Source organism: Lepisosteus platostomus, chromosome 17, assembly GCF_059453375.1.
Source record: "Lepisosteus platostomus isolate fLepPlt1 chromosome 17, fLepPlt1.hap1, whole genome shotgun sequence".
Classification (NCBI taxonomy): domain Eukaryota; kingdom Metazoa; phylum Chordata; class Actinopteri; order Semionotiformes; family Lepisosteidae; genus Lepisosteus; species Lepisosteus platostomus.
The window spans coordinates 5,577,567-5,599,562 of record NC_142627.1 but is presented as its reverse complement, the minus strand read 5'-3'; the positions used below and the strand labels follow the sequence as shown (position 1 = coordinate 5,599,562).

At 48.4% G+C, this 21,996-nt stretch overlaps 1 protein-coding gene and 1 long non-coding RNA gene across 6 annotated transcripts; one reads left to right on the top strand and one right to left on the bottom strand.

Annotated features, from left to right (window-relative positions):
* Window positions 1–8,319: 8,319 nt before the first annotated feature.
* Window positions 8,320–17,867, bottom strand: zbtb18 (zinc finger and BTB domain containing 18). 5 transcript variants are annotated; one of them, XM_088609576.1, is made up of 3 exons: window positions 16,983–17,148; window positions 14,936–15,083; window positions 8,320–12,893 (listed from the first exon to the last, which is right to left on the bottom strand). In XM_088609576.1, the coding sequence occupies exon 3, from the start codon at window positions 12,877–12,879 to the stop codon at window positions 11,263–11,265; it is 1,617 nt and encodes a 538-aa protein (XP_088465702.1). In that variant the 5' UTR covers window positions 12,880–12,893; window positions 14,936–15,083; window positions 16,983–17,148; the 3' UTR covers window positions 8,320–11,262. The 5 variants fall into 5 exon arrangements, with proteins under 5 accessions (XP_088465702.1, XP_088465697.1, XP_088465698.1 ...); XM_088609571.1 differs by lacking the exon at window positions 14,936–15,083 and having other exon boundaries at window positions 17,086–17,867; XM_088609572.1 differs by lacking the exon at window positions 14,936–15,083 and having other exon boundaries at window positions 16,983–17,183.
* On the top strand, window positions 17,462–20,855 carry LOC148645964 (uncharacterized). Its single transcript, XR_015927864.1, has 2 exons — window positions 17,462–17,553; window positions 20,467–20,855. It is a non-coding gene; the product is annotated as an uncharacterized LOC148645964 (long non-coding RNA).
* The last annotated feature ends 1,141 nt before the right edge of the window (window positions 20,856–21,996 follow it).

The following is a 21,996-nucleotide window of genomic DNA, read 5'->3' as shown; positions in this document are numbered from 1 at the left end:
GTCTGGAGCCACTCCTGTGTGCCTGAGGCGCAAGACAGGACCACAAGGCCCCATCTGGGCAGAGCCCCAGTGGTGTCCCACAACGCCACTGTTGATTACCAATGCGCAACATAATAATAATAATCATAATCACAAGAACAATTAGTAACAATATCACTACTGTGCTCAGAAGAAGCTGTCTGTGTGCATTTTAATATGGAGTCAGTGTCTTGTAAGTCTCCTGCCAATGGAGCTGTCCAGGGGAAAGGGTGCTGAATCCGTCCTAAACTGCTTTACTTGCCCTAGTCTCGTCATCTGTGCTCCTGAACTAAACGAATCTCCGCGGGCTGAGCTCCTGTTCTTCCCTGCAGCCCCTTTCTGCTGACTAGATTAGTGTTGGGAGGCTGCTGTCTCTCTGTTGCTGGTGCAGTCTTGTATAAACACGTGGGCAAACATTTTCCTTTAAAAAGCAGCACGATTGCATTCTAACTGATGTTATCACGACTCATAATATGCAGAGAATACAGCCGCCTTAAAGCACCCGTTTTAAAAACACCACAGAAGTGAAGTTTTCCGGGCCACATCTGTGTCCCTGGAATAGACATCAGCCCTCTGCACCAGGTCTGCCCAGACACTGGGAGGGACAGGCTTTGCTTTGTCCCTGTGTTTGCAATCAATTCAACCACAAAGCAAAGTGTGGTTTAAACTTGAGTTTAAATGTCTTAATCCCCGGGAGTCAGTCATGGATTAACACCTGGATAAAAGAAATTGAGAGTTTATGTTTTCTGTTCTGTATTTGTCGGCCACTGAACACACGTGCCCCTGTCAATCCAGCTGAACACGGTGTGGGAATGGAAGGGGGTCAGAGCTGATAAAGAGCACAGAGACTCAATGGGTCTGGAAAGTTCGGCCCCACAGACCCCACAGGCCCCACAATCCCCATAAGGGGATTTCCAGCGGCTCAGTGGAGAAGGTCGTGTCTGGGACCCAGGGGAGCAGGTGGCACACTCCTTTCTCACGACCAGTAATCAGCTGGAGAAGCAGAGATCACAAGCACAGACAGCTCCTGCCAGGAGACATATTTCACAAGCCTTCCTACTGCACAGTAAAAGCTGGGAGCTTTGTTGTCCTTCTTATAACTGAGAATAAGAAATATATTAATGAATGTTTTTTTTTTCATTTTTGAATCTGTTACACTTGTATGCATAGTTTAGTGAAACTAACGACGGGCTGTTATTCAAACATTTTTGCATCACAGTTGTTGTTTTTTTTAGAGTTTGAAATGTATATGTATCAGCAGATTTGTCCGATATTCGACCTGAATTTAAATAACCATGATGTTTGCTCCCCCCAGAAAAACAAATTTTCACAAAGGGGATGTGGAGCCAACAGTGAGCCACGGGTTTTTTTTTCTGATGAAAAAATACAAAGATGACAAGATGACGTCTGAAAGCAGCATGCTGTCCGGTCAGTCTCCTCGTGAGCTGAGGTGCTGTGAGACTGGGCAAGGTAGAGCATCTGACCAGTGACCTCCTGACGATGTCGGGAGTGGTTTCTGTGTGCAGACTGGGGCTTGGGTATTGTTTTCTGGGCTGACCTCCACATTGCCCTTTCACAGGGCTGGAACAGAGTGGTGTTCAAGAGAATATTAAAATACACCAAAGAGGGAAACAAAGAACTTTACTTCTGCCGCTGTTGATTTTTTTTCAGTTTGCAAAAGAGTTCTGGGACTTTGCTTCCTGTGTCCAGCATATCGGCCACCACAGATTTGCTTACAGCCTCACACACTGCAGGCGGGCTCAGCGCAGAGGTGGCAGCTGGAAACAATACCTAGCTGTAATTTAAACTGATTTTAATTATTGAAAAACGCTGTCGGTTCAGTCCCGTTTATACAACAAATATATTCAATCACAAAAAAAAACAAACAAACACAAAGAAAGTTGTTGTGGTCCAGGAAAAACTGAGATAAGCATGAGGAGAATAACAGGAGGTACAGTCTATTGACAATGTGTTCGTCTTTAACCCTTTCACGCTGTGGGGAGCGCCGGTCAGTCACGAAGGGGTCCCAGCAGCTGGATGCTGCTCTGTTCTGTCTCTGGCCCTTCATGATGTGCCTGCTTCTCCAATGGTCTTCAGAGAGGTTTACAGGTCTTTAATTCTCCAGATTCTTAAGAACAGCCCGGCCGGCCTACAGCTTCTCACTGCTGTGTCTTACTCAGTATTTTACACACTGAGGGATCTTTGGGCTGGAATGTGCTCTAGAAACGTCAGGAACTATTATGATTTAGAAGAGTCTTTTTTTCTATTCTTAAGATGGAAATCATGAAAAGCAGCCTTCTTCACAAATAGCCCTCTAATGTGAAAAAACAAAACAAAATACTGATACAAAAAGAAAACTAAAAAATGGAAATTTATCATGGAAACTTCCCCCGATGAAAGTATCTGGGTAAAATGGCCTCTTCTTGTCTGTACCCTCTCCCACGTTCTTCTGTTCTCGGCCAGTAAGGGTAAGAGATGTGCTAACACTGGCAGCAACTGATGATGTTTCTGATTGAAAAAAACAGCTCTCAGGCTCTGATTCCATTCCACTCACTGTCTTACACAAGGTTGCCTTCTTCTGCTGTTTTTTACAGAACCGCTATTCTATTGTAAGTGCCACTTCCATTAGAGCTACACAGAGAACTATTTTTACTGTCCAAAAAAAGCTTTTTCCCCCTACTTTCTACAGTAAAAAGTACTGAAGACAGAAAGCTTCTGTGCACTGCGTGACAGATGCTAGTACAATTGTTTCTTTTTTCCCAGCAATTTAAGAATGGAGTCCATATGGTGGTAGCTGATGGTGGTTTGTTTGTATTGTGCACTTTGTCAGCAATCCTCAGAGATGCAGAAGGAGTAACGATGATGCACGCAGCTGTGTGGAGGAGAGCAGAGTCGTTAGTGTTTCTAGCTGCGAGTCTGCGTGTGATGCAGGTCTATATGCCCACACCCACCCCTCATTAACCACGGGATCTGGCGGCACTGACTGCAGGGTACACCTCGGCCTCCTGCCACAGGTAGCAGAGTCATCACCTGTTTAAATCTGGGGGAGGAAGCTAATGACTTCATTTGCACTGCAAACGTGCAGTTTGTAATAAAATATGTGCATAAAGGTTATTGACAAGAGAAAGTCATTTGGCCTGTCTAGCTTGTTTGGTTATTAGCTGATCGCTGTGCAGGGCTCATCCAGCTGTGTCTTGAGAGAAGCCGGGGTCTCTGCTCTGATGACAGGGCTGGGCAGCTTGTTCCCCACCCCCGCCCCCTGTGCAGCTGCTCTCTGGACATCAGGCAGCTACACTTCGAAACTGGAGCAAGTGTGTCCGCTCCTGAGACTGGGAAGCCGGTGGCTGGATTATTGAAGCCGTTATTATTGCAAACCTCAGGCCGGTTTCAGCGACCTCACGAGCTGGCAGCCACTCTCGCTGTCCCCCAGCCATGGGAATCGTGCTCCGATCCTGGCAGCCTGGAGGGTCTCATTAAAACGCTGCCCCAGGGAGAGAGACAAGCCTGGACCCCCGGTCTCTGTTCTCAAACTCTTCTGCCTCTGTCTGTGACCTGTTTAGGAAGCTTCGCCTCTGTCAGATCTACTGCAAAGTCCCACTGCTATAAAACAGGCAAATGACCCAGTCAATCTTTAAACAGAATAACACATTGCGGTACAGGACTAATTCTTAGAAATGTGACCAATCTGCACCCATCTGCTCAATGTTCAGGCGTTAGTTTCATGATCTCAATTATCAAGAGTTAGCTTCATAATGGGTTTGACATTCTAAAGAGGTCTTTAGACTTTGTTTTGCACAATAATGTTGGGAGGAATTAAGGCAGCTGGGGCGGCGTTAACAAACGTAGAGACACACATGGAAGGAACACAGTCAAACTCTGCTAATCTGCCCACCAGGAGTGCACAAGAATTCACAGTAAGAACATGTGAAGTTTACAGATGAGAGGGGGCTATTTGGCCCATCTAGCCTGTGTGAGTTAGTAGATAGTGTTCACCTGAGCAACTCATCCACTTGTGTTTCGAAGTGCATCAGGGCCTTGGCTTTAAAAACGTGGCTGGATAGCTCGTTCCATACCCCCACAACTCTTTGTGTAAATATGTGCTTCCCGTTCTCTGTCCTACATTCATCATTGAATGTTTTACCAATAATTGATCATGTTTTGACATCACGTGATCATTGGCAAAATCAGGTTCAATCACAGAACCTCTGGGTAATACTACACTTTTCATTCACGAAGCACAAAGTTGGCTTCGATGAGATAACAGGAAGTAACCTGACACCCAGAGAAGGACTAGAGCAGTGTCAGGCTTTTCCCGCACAGGGAGTTTAACATTCTGAACAATCAACCACAGAACTTAGCTGCTGCATTTCTGCAAGGGGCAGCATTGTGTGTTTGGGAATGCATGAGATAATAACTCTGTTTAAATAAAAAAACATCTAATAGTGTTCCTGTAGCACTTCTCGTTTCAGCCCGGAGTGCAGCAGTTCACAGGGGCAGGCCTGCTGTATCACAACAGAAACTGCTGACCTGCTCATGTTAAGGCTGAGCCAGGAACCGAACCGGCGTCCTGCAGCCTTTAACAGCCAGACACCCAGCAAGAGCAGGAGACACGCGTAGGGGGCCGCCGAAATGACCAGACTAAGAACTGGTGTGTGCTCGTTTGCATTGGTACAGAACTTCTTTTGTTCAACTCGTCTTTTAAACTAGAGGAATTCAGCTCTGCAAGGTCACATGAGAGCAGCATTCAAGTATAATTTCCCGTGCGACACTCAAAGATGGAAGCACTTAGAGGACACTGATGGTATTTATGTCCTAAAGGATGAATTCCTCTGTGTTTTTTTAAAGTAGAATTTTAGTTCGGTGTGAAACCATGAAAGTGTTTTCTAATTTCTGTGTGCAGCGGTTACTCTGACCAGCTGTTGTGATGCAGCAGCGAACCCAGCGAGGACTCTGTACTGTATGTACAGTGCCCTGTGAAAGTCCTGGGACAGAAAAGTGCTGGCAGACCTCAGAGATTACAGCCCGTGTGTGACAATAGTGGCAGTTAACAACATAAGACTGCCGGTGAAATATGCTGTTTTAAAAGCTTCAAACCGGATCTGTCGGCGAATCCCCCTTCCCAGTGCCTGACTTGGCTGCAGCAGTTCATCCTGGAAATTGGGGGAATTTCCATAAGCGCTGCAGAGTCAGTGAGGACAATCTGATTTACCTTCCCTGGAATCGTTTTTCAGTCTCGCTGCCATAAAGGCGACCCACGTGTGTGAAGAAAGTCCCCCACCCCGTGCACAGCGCTCCACGCCGTTCCTGGGCGCTTTTCTCCTGTGCTGCAGACACGCAGCGCCTCCCACAGCGACACAGACATTGTTTTCTTTTTAGTGGCGTCTCCTTTTGTTCAGGGGGACGCAGTGTCTGGTGGACAGCCGCCTTCCCACCCCGGTCAGCCCCCCCCCACGCGCGCGCGCAAACCCCTCGTCTCTCGCGAGGCGGCGCTGCCCGCCGCCTCCCGGCCGCCGCCGCGCGCGCTCCCGGGCGCCCCCCGAGACCGGCGGCGCACGCGCGCTCCTTCCGCACTCGTCTCCCGACTTCGTGCACCGACTGTGACTCTGAGAAACGGAGCCTCTGCTGGGTGTTAAGAAGAGCTCGTTCACACGGGCGCCCTGCTCTCCAGAACTGGCTGTGAGCCTCGTGGGCCACGCCACACCGGGACGGGGAGCGAAACACGAACCTGCGGGCCCGAGCTGAGAACTGGGGCATCCTCAGCACCCCGCACGCTTTATTAAGGGGACACCACTGGCCCCACTGCCCCTGCAAGAGGAGTCACTGTGTGCCGCCTTCGCTCAGTCATCGCGCATGAACAGCCCTCCGTCTGTGGGCTCTGAGCGTCGCGGCTGTGACAGCTCCGCTTGGCAGGGGAGTCCGCAGACTGCAGCGCTCAGCCCACTACCCCTCGGCTCGGCCAAATGTTTCTGCAGCTGCCCTTTTGTCCCCCCTCCTTAAGTAAACAAAGGATAGATACAAATTAATGACCTAAATTTACAGCAAAACCCACAGCCATCTGAGAGCAAATTGTCTCCTCGGAGCAGATGTTAAGTGACATAGCTATGCGAACAATACCGGAGTACATTAAAAGATAATTATACTGTTCCAGCTCCTAGCGAGCCGAGAACCCGTGCGACTTTTCTCACACCGGCCGCCGGGCTGAGCTCTTGTCTCGGATGTTAAGTAGGTGCTACCTCTTGAGCGCTCCCGTTAATGACAACTCAGAGGTCTTAAAACGCAATTGCGCCACACAATTTCCCGATATTCAAACAGTATGAAGTGGGCTCCAGGAGTCTAACCAGTAAGAAAAAACACACTACAAGGAAAACCTATATAACAGGGGAAAACAACTTTATTTTCTTTTAAACTCATATTTCTAATATATTCTAAAAACATTTTTTATATGGAAAGGCCCCGTTATTAGAATTATTTTAGAACTGCTCCACGGATGTTGTGATGACTAAAAGTGACGGTATCGGCTCTTCCCGAAGCCTGCGGCCCGGAGTCTTCCTCACCCAACCGCGCGGCTCGCGCCTCGGCTGCGCCCCGAGCCCCGGCGCGCGCACTGCCCGCAGCGGCCCCCGGCTACTGGCGCGGGGAAGGCCAGCGCCAGTAGAGTTGGTGAAGTGGGGTGGCGGATGCGCTTTTCGTTTTCTTTTTTTTTATTTCGCGGTGCGAAGACCTTGCAGTTACAAAGGAAGACTCGCCCACTTCGAGGCGGCCGGCTTCTCCTAGGCGAGAGGTGCGGACAGCAGCGAGACCTGGGCCCAGCTACAGGAGAAGTTTGACATCACCTTCCCCGGAGGCCAGCCCTCTGCGAGCCGTGGGGCCCCTTCCGCCGGCCAGACCTCCCAGAGGCAGAAAGATTGTCCCCCCAGAGCTGCGCTTTCAGTACGGGAGGACATGCGGTGAACCGTCTGGTTTTACGGTTTTAAGTTGTGCATTTGTGTGAACCAGCTTATGAGAGGCACGGGCACTGATTTGTTACTTTTAGACGTCAACAACACGGCTAAGGAGACACTGCCGGACCGTGAGCTCAGGCCCGCGGAGCGGAGCCGTCTACACGCCGGGCTGGCGTCACCCAGAGCCGGGATGGGAGTGCGCCACTGTCCGGAGGCACTCAGGACCGACATTACTGAAGAATGTCCTTCCAGGCAGCGGTAAAGGTCTGCTGCTGCTGCACCTGCGTAGTAAAACGTTAATTGGATCAGGAAAGCAAAGTAAAACCTTTTTTTGTTAAAGGCTTGCGGAAGCACAGGAAACGGTGCTGTACTCTTGAGGCAGGTATGGCACTCAAGACTGTTCCCATAAACACACCCAGCCGCACAAAGTGGGTGCAAATGCAAACATCCACATTCATGAATAAATCATGAAAGATCCGAGTTAAAGATCCCTACAGCGCAGAGGTGTATAAAGGCGAGACAGGCGGTGCTAGAGAACGAACCTGTAAACAGTGGAGGGAGATCCCCACAGTAGGGAAAAATGGAGATCGTGTTGAGGAAGCATCTTAAAGCATTGCTATTCGAGATGGGTGCACAGGCAATTAAAGTGCTGTAACTAGGTTTTGCAAACCAGATGGTTTTTTCGTGCCACATCTACAGCGTCTCTGTGATTAAGATGGGCGATCTTAAAAATATCCCAACAGGTTATCAGCAACTTGCGAAATCCTTCTAATGCAATAATTGCCGCACTGAAGGCACTAGTCCAGAGTGTTTCTGGAGCCCTGCAGTGTATTTCATCGTGTGCTCCTGTTCCAAGCCTTCCCCAGACTCTCGGATTAGCAGCAGGAGAGGCCCGTGCAAGACTACCGACACCACAGATGACAACAAAAGGACCCTACACCCGATTTAAAGAAAACAATTCTACTCGAGTGCAGAAAGTCATTTCTGCTTGCAGATAAAAGTGAAAACAGACATGAGGAGGTGAAGTACAGGGATAATTTTGGGGATTGAAGCATTTGAAAATTCCACTACATTGACAGATGGTATTCACCTTTTTGAAGAAAACAGCGTACGTTTAACATGATTAATTCTGTCCATGCTACAAATGACACCAATACCAGGACAGATCGAAACCCAGCCTTCTCACCTGTGACTATATGAAAATCCACAAAAGATGAGGCAACAGAACTTTTGGGAACTTTGACCTTAGCTGCCATATTGCTAAACAAAATTCAATAGACCAATCAGTGATTAGTCAATATTCCAACTGCATTTTCAATGAACAGAAATGAAAATCAACTGGACTTTAAACAACAGGCTCTTAAGGTTCATATAATTTATTGCAATTAGCACACAATTTAAAAATTTCACCAACAGCACACCAAAAAAGTACAAAACTAAACAGCCTTATAATTTACTCCCCTTGAGAAAATAAAACATACTATGATTGTCAAAGCTAAATGTCAGTCTAAATAAAAAAGTCAAAAAGAAACTTACTTTCACAGGGATTACCAATTAAAAGCAAATATTTTTTTTAAATCTGTTTCTTCCTCAGACAGCGATTGTCCTTTTCAACAGATTTCTTTCCTTCCAGTTTAATTCCTCTCCTGTCCTTACCCAGACCCCAGGTTCTTAGCAGGTTATTTCCAGTTTTCAAGTAACCAAAGATAAATGGAGATGTTTAACAGGTCATCTTTTCACAGCTTTTTTTTTGTTGTTTTCTTAAAAAAAAAACCAAACTGATACAGTCCAGCAACACACAATTTCGGCTTTCCAATAATAACTTTCTGCACGAAAATAAGCGGTTTTTACAGTAGTTTAAGGCGGTCAAATACATCTGAAAAATAACATGTAAAAAAAAAATACAATAAAATAAAAATAAAAAAACAACCACAGCAAGTATTTGCAGTAATATTCCCGGAACATGTATTTGTGAGTGCAAAAAAGGAGAATGACAAGCACTGTGCAAAACACCCATCGCCCCGAGTCGGCAATGCAGCTCGTGCTGCTAGGGGAACGCGCCCTGCGCCCTGCGCCCCCTCTCTCGCGCTGGAACACACTCTCAGAACAGCGGGAGGGCAGAAGAAGAGAAACTAAAAGCCAACCGGCACGTTAGGTAGGGGCACTGTGATGATGTCCCAGCTCAGCAACAGTTAAAGGATTCCATAAGGGGAACAATGAGAACACTGAAGGCTACATGCACAGAGCATAACACTCCCAAGTGTTACTGGTACTCCTTCTTCAAAAAGGAGAATACTCCTTCAAGTAAAAACAACATTTCTGTCAATGGGCAATTCCATTTCATATTTTCTAAATGTTAAAGATTCTTCTTCTGCAGGGCTGATAACAAACAGTTTTTGTCTTCTGTAGCTGGCAGAGTGCTAATCGTGTCTCTCCTTACTGATTACTGTAGCTGGGCTTTAATGGCATGAATTAAACCAAACACTGTCCAGGAAGCATACCTTTAACTGTTAAGGTATTTCACCCAATTCTTACAGGTCCCTGTGTGTCTGTACACACAGGTAAAGGAAGGACTGACAGACTCATGCTCTATAAAAGCAGTCTGTCGGAGTCTGGCCAGGCTGGGAAGGTAGTGCTAATTCTCCAGACTGTTCAGGTACTAGCAGGACAAAAAAGAAAATCCTCCAGACCCTCAGAGTTTCAAGTTTGTTGCAAGTGCCAAAAGAAAAATAATAAATTACTTCAAATAAAAAAAAAAAATGCAAAGCGGCTGCCACCCGATCTATTCGTCGTTCAAACTCCGACCTCATCTGCATATTTTAGTTGATAATTGGAACTGACAAAAGCTGGCAGGCAATTTAAGGAGGAAAAAAAAAATAACAACAAAAACATTTTCAACCCGTTATCGTGATAGAGAGACAGCAGCTGCAAGCCCAAACACACCACAGACATGCAGCTCAGTGCAGGAGGGCCCTGCGGTGCACAGCTACGGCCCAGCACGCCCTCCGGAGGCCAGGACAATAATGACGGTGGATTCCTGCGTTTGCTTTCTGTCCAACAGAAGCTAGAACCGGTACACTTTATACAGACCGAAATATCAAATCAGTGCACTTATACATGTTCTTCACAGCCCCGCACAAAATGTCAAAGGAGCTTCTAATTACATTGTAAAAAGAAAAAAAAACCCCGAAATTTAGGAATTAAATGATTGAAGCGGTAAATTTAAAACACACTCTCCAAGGTAATAATGTAAAACAACGAAAAAAGACCTCTAAAAAAAATCATGCATTTTCCATAACTGTAATATTTACTTTTTTCCAACAGACTGAGCTAAAAGTTTTAGCACAGTCTGTTATTTGATCAATTACAGTGTACAGTAACAGCAATTCACATTTTAAATATACAATTTGAACTTCATGCAATGACAGATCCCATTTTCAGACAGATGTCGTCACTCACTTCTACAAAGCCAACTTAAGATTATGGTCATTTGAAGAGGGATATGTTTAATAAGTGTGCGTCTACCCATTTGTATAAAAATGTATAACTGTAATGGTAAGAATTAAAAAAAGGCTTTCAGGTCATTTGAAAAAGGATACCACCCATTGCATGAAAGTTTCCTTTTGTCCATCATCAGTCAGGTTTCCCCATCACAAGTAAAAAATGTACAAAAGCTGAAGTTCTGAAAGCTTGTAATTTATAATAACATGTTTCCTTCGAGGGCTTAACATGTAAAATACAGTAGAATTAAGTTTCTCTTATTAAAATCCAGTAGTGCACTACGCGTGTGTACACACGCGTGTATATATATATACAGAATGTTCACAGTACCTGTTTAGTGTATCGTCACTGTTTTCTTCACTATTTTTACCGCCAGCTTCATGAGGTGTATACATTTGCAGCTTGCAAATAAAATGCCTTGTGGGCACTCCCCACCCCGGCAAGGGCTCGGGATCTGCGTGCAGTTGAGCGAGCCTCGAGAGGAGACGGCAAAGAATCGGGAACTTAAAGACCATGTAAATGTTTGCGTTCACACCGATACGCACTGAAAGATAAAAAAAAAAAAACGTTGCTTATTGTCAAATAAACTTCTGAGAGTGTACCCTGCCACGTGGAGGGAATAAATAATAGTATTAATAAATTCAGCAGTAACATTTTTATTTGCTACTAAAGTGCAGTTTAGCAAGGTTGCAACTGAAGTACAAGAAACGTGACTGATTTGAGACCCCCCCTCCCCCCCCGCCCCATCCCTTACCTCTGCCCCACAGCGCTCTAACTCCCAGTGCTCCCAGTGCTCCAGGGCTCACTTCCAGAGTTCCTGAGAGCTGTCCTCCAAGGCCCAGTCCCTGACGTTGGGCAGGCTGAGGGCCTCGCTCTTGACGGAGAGCGAGTTGACCAGCTCGCAGTGGAACTTGCGGATGTGCCGGTACAGGTCCCCCGACTGCGTGAAGCGCCGCTCGCACCACTTGCAGGCGTGCGGCTTCTCGCGGGTGTGCACCACCGCGTGCCGGCTCAGGTTGTGCGAGTACTGGAAGCTCTTGCCGCACTGGGCGCAGGTGTAGGGCTTCTCCCCGGAGTGAGTCCGCTCGTGGCGCTTCAGCGTGTACATGCAGGAGAAAGTCTTGCCGCAGATGGAGCAGGTGGGCACGTTGACGTCGCTGGCCGGCTTGGCGCGGACGCCCTCCTGCTCGCGGAAGTGCGTGCTGAGGTGGATCTGCAGGATGTGGGGGCTGGGGAAGACCTTGTTGCACAGCGGGCACATGAAGATCTGGCTGTGGGGCCCGCCGAGCATGTTGGAGACGTAGGGCAGCAGCGTGCTGTCGATGCTGGCCGCCTCGGCCGGCGCGCGCTCGCTCTCGGGGCTCAGCATCTCGTCGTCCTCGCTGGCCTTGTCGTCGCGGTCCAGCTCGCCGGGCAGGGCGGAGAGGTGAGCGTCGTACGCCAGCCGGCCGTGGGGGTTGTGGCCGTGGGTGGCGACCCCGCCGTTGGCGCTGGGGGCCTCCTTGGGGCCGCCGCCCCCGCCGTGCTCCATGTCGTAGTCGCCGCTGGCCAGGTCGTCCTCGTCGGATGCCGCCTCCTTCTCCACCTTCACCTGCACCTGCGCCAGGCTGCCCTGCAGGCTGTCGGGGGCCACCGCGCCGCAGAAGTAGGGGTTGCCCCCGGGGACGGCCTCGCCGGCGCCCCCCGCCAGGCCGGACTTCACGGACAGGTCCAGCACGCAGTCCGCGTCGGCCGACACCCTCCTGGAGGGGGCCGACCTCCGGGAGAGGGACCCCGAGGAGCTGCAGGGGCTGCCCGCCGTCTCCCTCTTGCCGGCCGCCGCCGCCGCCGCCTCGCCGCCCGCCGTGGGGGCGCCGGCCGGGTCGGAGGGCAGCCTCATCCACATGTTGCCCGGCTCGGGCAGCGAGTCCCTCTTGTTGCCCTCCGAGTCCTCGTCGTCGCTGGGCAGCAGGTCGCCGCTGGCCGGGTGGCCCGTGCTGCCCTCGGAGAAGCTCTCCACCTTGTCGGAGCAGCTGGACGCGTCCTCCTCCCGCTTGGTGCTGTCCGCCTCGGCCGTGGCCTTCTCCTTCAGCTTCTTCTTGCACACCTTGACGATGTCGTACATGTGCAGGTAGCTGGCGGCGGCCAGCACGTCCTCGATGGGGAGGGCTTTGAACTGAAGCTTCCCCTCGTACATGAACTCGAGCAGGAGAGCGAAAGCGGGGGCTGTAACAATGTCGCTGTTCAGATGAACAATGTCCCTTTTGTCCAGCTGGTCCTTGTAAAAGAGGTGGAAGTACATGCTGCACGAGGCCAGCACGGCGCGATGGGCTCGAAACTGGGCATCGCCGACCAGCACTGTCGAATCACAAAGGAAGCCCTGATGTCTCTGCTCACTCAGACACTGTAGTAAATGTCTGCTGTGGTCTGGAAACTCCATGTTGTCTTCATAACCTGGAACAAACAGCAGATGTTAGTGCCCCCTTAGAACAACAATTGTTTTGTTCGAGCCTTTACGTAACTTTCCTCTTTCCCACAATCGCTCAGCTCTTTTCCCCCCACAGTGTCAACGGACGCGAAGAAACAGCGGACGAATACCAGGTTTTCGATTTTCTTTGCCCCCTAGGAAACAAGTGGATGTTTTATTGTGGCGAAACTGCCATGTAACGCAAAAAGTGCGAGAGCCTTTCTTTTCCGTACGAATGAGGAATCCAACATTTCACAAACCATTTCATTATATTATTTTAAAGTTGGTCCTGCCAAACCAGGTTGGTTCCCTTAACAACAAGAAGAAAAAAACGACTGGTGCAATTCTGTTATTTAACCAGCTTTAAGGAGGTCATTTCAGATTTGTACTGTAGCTCTTCTACAATATTCAACTGTAATTTTTAAAGATGGAGTTAAACCATCAGAAAATGAAGTTGCCCTTAAGATTTTGTTTTTCAGTATTACAAATATATTACACAGACTTTAAAAATGACTACATGACCAGTGACTGATTCCAAGCCTAAAACACAAAGCTTCTGTAGATCAGTCACACAGACAGATGCGTAACTACAGGACCGTGCAGCTCGGATACAGTTCCCCTGATTTCTCTCTGGGCAAGGACTGGGTTTATTTTTATTCTAACCTGCTCTGGGTTTTAGGTAAGAGGCTTTTAGCTCCACAAACCAAGCAAACCCTGTCTTTGTGCAACACTTAATGCAGAAAGTATGCAGTTGTTCAAAAGATGCAAATTTGAATCAGAACATGCACCTGACCATGAAAAACATTTTCTTTTTATATCCTTTTCCAAATTTAAGGAAAAAAAAAAAAGACTCACACTGGGTAAATCACAGAATCAAAAGTCCAATTTCAAATAATTTTCCAAAAGCTTGCTCATATCTGTGCCCCAGCAGAAAGCACTCTTAGAAAACAACACCACCTGTTAACTATATGGACTCTTCTCAGTGAAACAGAAAAATAAAAACCAAATTAGTATTTATTCTTATTCCAGGTTTGGTCATTTAACTATATATCACCTCATTTTATGGAGCAAGGCATTTCATCCACTTTGTAAGAAAAGCCTGCAATTTGATTTTTTTTCCCCACCTCTTTCGAGAAACTGCACATCTTTCCTCAAAGAGGAAACCCAGAAGATTTACAATACAATCACTTTAAGTGCCCTGTAGTCTACATCAATCCTAATCCTTAAGATGGCTAAAAATAAAGATTGCAGGACAGCTCACAAGGTAGCAGCGATCAAATTAGGAGGCTGAAAGGACAGAGAGGGACGAAGAAGGAAGCTTATAAACATCTGATCCAGCTGACTGTGGCCATATGGCAGCTGCTGCCCAGATAAAGAGATTAGGACTAGGAGGAGTGCGATTACAGCTGTCTGGCCAATTCAGGCAGCTCAAATCTGCAAGTCCTAAATTAGTCACTATGACAAAAAAAGGAAAGAAATGCTTTCAAATAATTACCCTGCTATTTTAGATGGGTAAAATGAAAAGGAAAAAAAAACCTGTCTACACAGCCTGGCATGGTTTCTTTTGAAGTCACGACTTTTTCCTCTGTGCTTTACATACTCTCCCCCTTTTGAGGGCTATCGTTATTTTTTTAGAAAAAAAAAAGAGAATAAAGTTCTTTCGTTCCCTAGCTGGAATTCTTCCTGCCGATTTTTTCTCTCCCCTAAAACACACAGTGGCATCAACGAATACATCAGCTGCAATAAAACAAAAATCTCTTGTGTACAAGACACAAACATCAACAGCCTGTTTTACAACAAAAGGAAGGTAAAGGCACTGTGGGCACTCAAATACCACAACTGCCGTCAGGAATTGAATTCCGGATGCACTATGCGAAAAGCGAAAAAAAAAAAAAGTTTCCCATTCATCTCCACCTCCCTACCAAGTTGAGTCCCGAAAAGCAAACAATCGAGCACGCTGGAACAATCACAGAGCCAGCGTGCCCGCGGACATCAGCCCTGACAGCCCCGAGAGCCCTCCCTACCGTACCTGCTGCAGGCAGCACCAACCGGACCGAGCCCCGGCCGCAGCTCCTCCGCCGAGCCGAGAGACAGATGCCGAGTGGAGAGGACGCTGGAAGCGAACGAGATACCTTCTCCGCACGCAGAGCCGCACACACTAACTCCCTGCCTGTGTGCTAGAATAAAAGGCGGGGGGATGGCAGTCTGTCAGCTGCTCTGACATCATGTTCAGATGGAAATGCTACCTCCAGCTGTGCTCCTTTTAATGCCATATGTTACTCCTCTACACTCTTGCCACCAGCCTCTTCTTTACACAACTTTTTTTTTTCCTCCCTTTCTTTAAAAGAAATTGTACATCGAATTGTTTGGGGAGAACTGGTCAACCCCCCCATTGCAAATACACTTCAAAACACACACACACCCCTCCAATCTGCACGGAAAGACAACTTTACCAAACAGGTCTGACACTTTTTTTTTCTAGCCTGGTTTACTGCATTACTGGAGGGATGCATTTAAAATCCCTCCAGTTTTTTGGAGTGTGCATTCCTCTCCCCAACCCCCCCCCCACACACAACCGCCCCCCCCCGGCCAGTAACCCTCCACAGAGCCCCACTCCGCAGATTTGCAACTGACAGTTCTGCAGCTGATATTGTTTTCGACTTCTTTACGGTTCAGTGCCCTCGCCAGAGCCGCCATTCACTGGATAACTGATTAAAAAAAAATAAGAAAAAGAAGACAGGGAAAGACTGCCCCCCCCAAAAAAATAAAATAAAATACGCAAGCCAGAAGAGTTTTGACCAAGTTTCGTTTTGTTGATGTTGTGTTAAGGCTGCCCTGCTGCAGCGGCGCGCCTGAAAGTATCCGGCTCCCCCTCGCGGGTGACGATCTCGCGGTTCGGTTCCTGTTCGGCTGCGGCCGCCGACACCTCGAGTTTCACTCGGCGCAAAACCCACACGGGAGCTCACCGGAGCCGGGGCGACGGGAGGGGGGTCTGTGTTCTGCGGCGGAACCTCAGACCGGTGCGTGTGGCCCGACCCGACCCGTCCGGTCCGGTAACACCGCACGACACCAACACCACACGCGACTCGGCACCTGTCGCCGGCCGCCACCGAGCACAGACTAATGGCCAATATCGCCCACATTCCTCTCATTTCTCTTCACATCCGAGCAGTCAGAAGTTGCACCGCTGAATCACCTGTAAACCCGCTCCACCCCGGGGTCCCGTGTGGGCACATTTGCCGAAAACAGGGGGGTAAATTCGGAGCTTCTGGCCCGGGTGTGGGGGTGAGGGCTCGGCAATTCCTCAGGACATCGCCAAGAGCCGCGGCCGGCTCCTACAAGCCCGCCGGAGGTCACGGAGCTCCCCTGCCCGGGCTGCAGGCGACCTCACCGCCCGGCACAGCGCCGGCGGCCCCCGGCGACACCGCCTGCGGGGCTCCCGGCTCTCGCGGAGGGGCGACGAGAGAGCGCCGGGGCAAACAAGGAAACACGTGTGTCCTTGTGGCCCCTGAGTGTCACTTTCCTCCCCGGGATCGAGGCTTTCTTTGCTCCTTGATCAGAGCAGAAGCCTCCTCTCACGCGTGACAGATGACCGACCCTTGCAGCAGCAGCAGCAACAACAAAAAGGAAACCCGCACAAGAAGCAACAGTTTCACAGCGAACTTCTCTCCAAACTTCCCGGGACGCCCTGGGCAGGGCGCTCTGTCCCCCAGCTCCAGCCCCGCGCAGAGCGGCGCCCCGGGCGCGGAGGCAGCAGCGTGGGGGGACCCAGGAGCCACAGCCAGCCCACTGGCGCACACGGTCACGCCACGCCACGCCACGACCGGTAGCCGAGGCACCGGCGCTGCCCGACCGCTGCCCGCCGGGCTGCAGGCCCCGCCAGCGCTGTCTCCCGCAGCGGCGAGCCCCGCAACTCCCCGGGCTGCCCCTGGCAGCGGCGCCCCAGGAAGATCACTACTTTTCCGTCTCCTTGCAGCCTGCCCCCCCCGCCGCCGCCCGCCCGCTCGCCGCTTCCTCGCTCGGCTCCCCTCGCCCCCCTCCCGGCCCGAAACACCCCGGCGGCTCGGCGTACTCACAGGCAGCGGTGCCCCGCGTCGCCCTCCCCTCCCTGCTCGCCGAGGAAAAAAACGACCACAACAAAAAGAGCTACCGCGACTTTCCGCTGCTCCCCATAACAACCTGCAGAGGCAGAAAAGACAGAGCGGAGACCCGACGAGCTGCGGCAGCCAGATGTTTCCGAGCTGTTGCTACTCAACTCTCCGGCGGAGGGGGACGCGCCGTGACGGGCGGCCGCGGCGGCCAATGGCGGCGGCGGGCCGCGGCGCGCCAGCCAATCGGAGGCGGCCGCTCGGAGGGGGAGGGGGGAGAGGGAGGGGGGAGTGGGAGGGACGTCTGTTTGTTCGGCGTAGGTTGACACCAGGCAACAGTGAGAAGGCAGAAAAAAAAGGCCAAAGCGAGCTGGTTTCCTCAAGCGGACTGGCGCAGAGCGCAGGGAGCGAGACGGGCAGCCGGAGCGCGGTGGCGCCTGGGTGTTGTAGTCCTGGCGGGGCCGCAGGGAACAGGTGCCGCGGCCGGGGGAGAGCGGAGCCGCCAGGCCGCCGCCTTGTGCTGTTTCTGCTGTGCAGGGTGTGCTGGATGTGTTCGTAGGTAAAGACCGACGGAGGGAAAGCCCGTGTCCGGTGTGCCGGTCATGCATGAGCGCAGGTTGTGTGTGTGTGTTTGCATATGTACTGTGTATATATATATGTGTGTGTGTGTGTGCGTTTTCACCACCCTGACCGAGTGTAACACCATCCACGAACTGTACCGAAATGTGCAAAAAATGACTCCCAGTGTCTGCATGCTGTCGGGGTTATTTTCACCATTTATGTGCGCGTAGGTTTAAGCCGCGTGTCGGAATTGTCTTAAAATCGGTTAATTGACTTGTAATTTCGCTACAGCCTGTATTTACTCACTGACCGCGGTGAAACGCACTCTTCGAGTCAGAGAGCAGCTGTGAATCATTATCCTTAAAATAGCTGTTTGTGTTTGACAGCTGTATCCCAGACAGATATAATAAAGCATTTACTGTATCATAACGTACGCGAATTCACGAAGATGTCAATTTCAAATCTGAAAAGAGACGGAAATTGTGTTTAAGTTACACAAATACGACTTTGTTAATTAAAATACTGTAGCCTCTCTTTCTAGGAACAGTCTCTTGCCGTGACGACTCATCAGTATCGCCGTCTGCTTCCCCAATGTCTTGCTTTTCTTTAATACAGATTAAAAGGATACGCTACTCGTCATGAACTGCGAGGCGCGATTTGTAACGTTTGTTTGAAGTCAATGTGTCCTGCAGCAGGTAGCCACTGAAATAGAGAGTGCGGAACGACAGTAAGATCGTTTTATTTCATGATCGGAAATTATTCCACAGTTTAGATTTAAATACAATGACATTGACCAAAGGGGCAACTGGAGTCTCAAGTACGGCATGAGAAAAACGGATGAAATGTGATTAAATTGACATCTCAACGATTTAATGTTTTAAACCAAATGTTAATTCTAAAGGTCTTTTTAAAACTGCGTTTTAAATGTTTTTTAATGAGTGACGCGCTTGTCAAACGCAGTCCGTACTCCTTCACTGGAACTGCGGGAATGTGTTACAGAAACGCTGCTGAGAGATTCGGTTCTGTATTTTCCGCTTTCGCTCTTCAAATTGAACTTCCTCATCCAGTCTTTTAACGGTAGCTGTAATATGTTTCGAGGGATTGACGCTTAGTTACACGTGTGTATTTTTTTTTTATTCCCGGGTAATTATTTTTGTTAAAGCCTGCGCGATAAAAATCGTAAAATTTCACGTTCACTCCTCACAGGAAAGCTTTGGTAACGCGAAACCAACTGAGAAGTAATACACTTCACCAGATATGCACCAGAAAGCAGAATAGCGAATATTGTTTTTTTTTTCAGCTGAACTGGGCTTAACAGGAGGAAAAAAAACATAACAAATTGTTTATAAATCAAAGCATAAGAACGTAAAAATTGAGCATGAATTGGTTCTCACAGAAGGAAGCTTAATATTAAAACAATTTTGTGGATTTATTTGAAAAGACTGCTTATTTCTAAGGCATTTTGTCTTTGCATGCTTTTAATGATAAATGTAAGCATTCGATAACCTATGATCGATACCGGTAGTAAAATGATTAGGAATACAGTTAAGTGACTGTTAAACGTCACCCCGGTTTTTTTTGTGCGCTTAAAATGTCAGACGAAATTTACGTTTAGTTTCCGATTTGCTGTAAACTGCTGTTTACAGGTAATCTCACAACACCTCCGAGGACCCGCAGAGAAAAAAAAATCTTTTAAAAATATTGACTGACTGATAGCTTTAAATACTAGTCTAGCGTTTTCAGCAGTTTTCTGAAATCCCGGTAGAGACTCGGAGCTGAGCGCAGAAACGAGGTTCCCGTTTCTGACACACAGGCGCGATTGTCTCGGTAGCGTCGCGACAGATTGCAAACAGTCCTGCACCCCAACCCCGGCAGAGCAGAGGTTAGAGCAGAACAAAACCGTGTCGAATTCAAAAATAATAAACTGCTGATTGTGAAAGACCTGAAATGGAAGGCATCTGTAAACGGTTTATCTGTGTGTTAAAATGGCCTTGATAGTGTTATCTACTACGCTCACGTATTTTTTTTTTCAAGTAGCGCGCCGGCTGAAGACAACGTATAAACTTTAACGACATGTTTGAAAGTGTAAGAATGCGCATAGACAGAGTTTCGGGTGCTCTTCGTAGCCCAGGCGCTGTGACAACAAGAACAGAGGCGACCCAGGGGGTGTGAAGTTTGGGCAGAAAGCCTGGGATACACTTGTTCACAAGCTGTAGCTCTTACTGACATCGTTCAGCATATACGGTTCATTTAAAACCAAGATCAGGAGGCGCTCCTTTACACAAAGGGTGGTGGGGGTCTGGATAAAGCTGCCCAGCTAAGTTGAAACCGATACCCTGTTTTTTTCTTAACATCTGAATATGATCCTGGGATCAGTTTAACTCCTAACTAGCACAAGGGTCAGATAGGCTGAATGCCCTCCTCTCCTTTGGAATTTTTCTTATGTTCTTATGTATATTACAGAAATACAGCAGAATTCAAAAGAGACATCCCTTTTTCGGGAGATACAGAGTCACGTTTTCTTCTCTGGCTGATATTTTTGGGGTGATAACTTAGCCTTTCGAGTTCCTAAAACATCTTGGCAGCAGAGGCAGGGGTGTATTTACAGTAGAGCTTTATTCAGACTTAAACCGGATGAGTTTAAGACTAAGGGAAAGCACAAGTGTAATTATGTACTCTTCAAAATTGGTGAATTGCTCTGCTTAATGCTAATGTAAGGACTTCCGGTTAAACAAAATACCTGAAAAAAACACATTCTGGTTGTGTGCTTTTGAAACGGCACTGGGAGAATACTCCCATGTCTAATCCAGGGTAAGGAAAAAAAAAAGCGTGGAGCACAGTCAAATTAGCCCAGGAGTATCTGGAAAACATTCCTCCAACTGTTTAATTAATTGCAGTTTCATTTGCACAGCAGAATGTACAAAGTTGTGTTGTTCAGTAAATGCCAGTGATCACAGAGGCAGGACGGGAGAACTAGGACACTGGGACCGGAGCCAGCGGAGCTGGGAGCCCTCCCTGTGAACGAGCCCAGCTCAGCGGAATGGCATCTTCAAGTGAGCCGAGGCGCCGATCTGCTGGGAGGACCTGGAAAATAGCCGCACTGTGCCGTGTGTGCGCCTCACCCGGGCCCCGGCCTGAAATGAGATTTTCCTGCCAAGATCCTGGCCAAACGTCCGCTCCTTTCCCGTAGTTTTGTGTGATAGACCACTGTGTCACGGATCGCTGCATATCCCGTATGTGAAGGTGGTCATGTTCCAGATATGTGTGTGTGAATTAAATATCTTTTTTGTTTCTATTTGACATGTTGTGTTTCTATGTTATTGTCTTAATAGGAAGTATAATAGAAACAAGTCTCATCATGTTTTTGTTTCAGCTCTTTGCCATGTATGGGCTGCAGGCCCATCCCAGATCTCCAGTGTGGGTTACTGTTGTCTGCTTTAGAACTGCTTAGAATTTCCTTGGTCCTTTTAGAAATCTTGCTATGTTATACATACTAGCTTCATTTTTTGTTTCATTTGAAGAACCATTTATATTAGCACGGGGAATTCCACGTGTTCATTGTGTAAGAAAGTAATCAGTTTTTTACACTTCCTAGTGAATTCTGTTATGTGTGCGTATCAGATATCTGCCGGAAACAGGTACAGTTTTCCGTCGGAGTCTGGCTTCTTGAACCCCTGACAGCTGTCTGCTGATGATAAAAGGTCGATGTGAAGATTTCAGAAACGCCCTGTTTCACAGGCAGTACTGTTAAACAACCAGACCTTCAGAAAGTGTTGGTACAGTACCACAATGTCAACACACAATCAATGCTACCAGGTGTTGGCATCAGCGGTGTAAGTTTTTCACTTTGTCTGTCCCAGAATCCCAAGTGATTAACGCATTTTTGTGCGGCCAGGGAGCGTTCTGAGCCCCTACCTGAGGTTACAGCTGAGTCACCTGTACGGTCACGGCGATGGCGAGGCTGCATGTGTCTGATGTTGGACATGGCACTCCGAGAGGAGTGTTCCATCTGTTCCAGCGCAGATACAGGAGAGCCGTGGCTGTTGAAATCAAATCTCTTCATTTCTTCACAGAGACTCGGAGCAAGTCTTCCAGAAACCTCCTCTGCATTTCCTGTACCAGTTATTTCAAACGGAGCTTAGGAAAAAAAATTATTCACTCATTTCCGTCGTCCCCCATCTCTCCTGCAGCTGTCCAGTGTGTCAAAGATGTCTGGTCTTTCATGGAACAAAATGTCTATATCTTTGAAGCACGGGGAAAATTAGAAATAAAATCTTTTTAATTCTTGCATTGCTGGTACGGGGTGGTGCTGTGTTTTCTCTTTAATACAAACGCTGCGAGATGTCTTTCCATTTTACTGAAGGTCCTGTGTCTGACAATCTGCTCGGAATCTGGCAGGCTTTCGGTTTCCAGGTGAAATTTGAATAGAATCTCTAAAACA

Excerpts from the sequence above, each read along its gene's own strand:
- zbtb18 (XM_088609571.1), bottom strand. The coding sequence starts at position 17,602 with ATGCATGACCGGCACACCGGACACGGGCTTTCCCTCCGTCGGTCTTTA. Across the intron at positions 12,894-17,085 it reads TGTCTTTTCTGCCTCTGCAG|GTTATGAAGACAACATGGAG; the intron begins GTTGTTATGGGG and ends TGTTTGTTCCAG.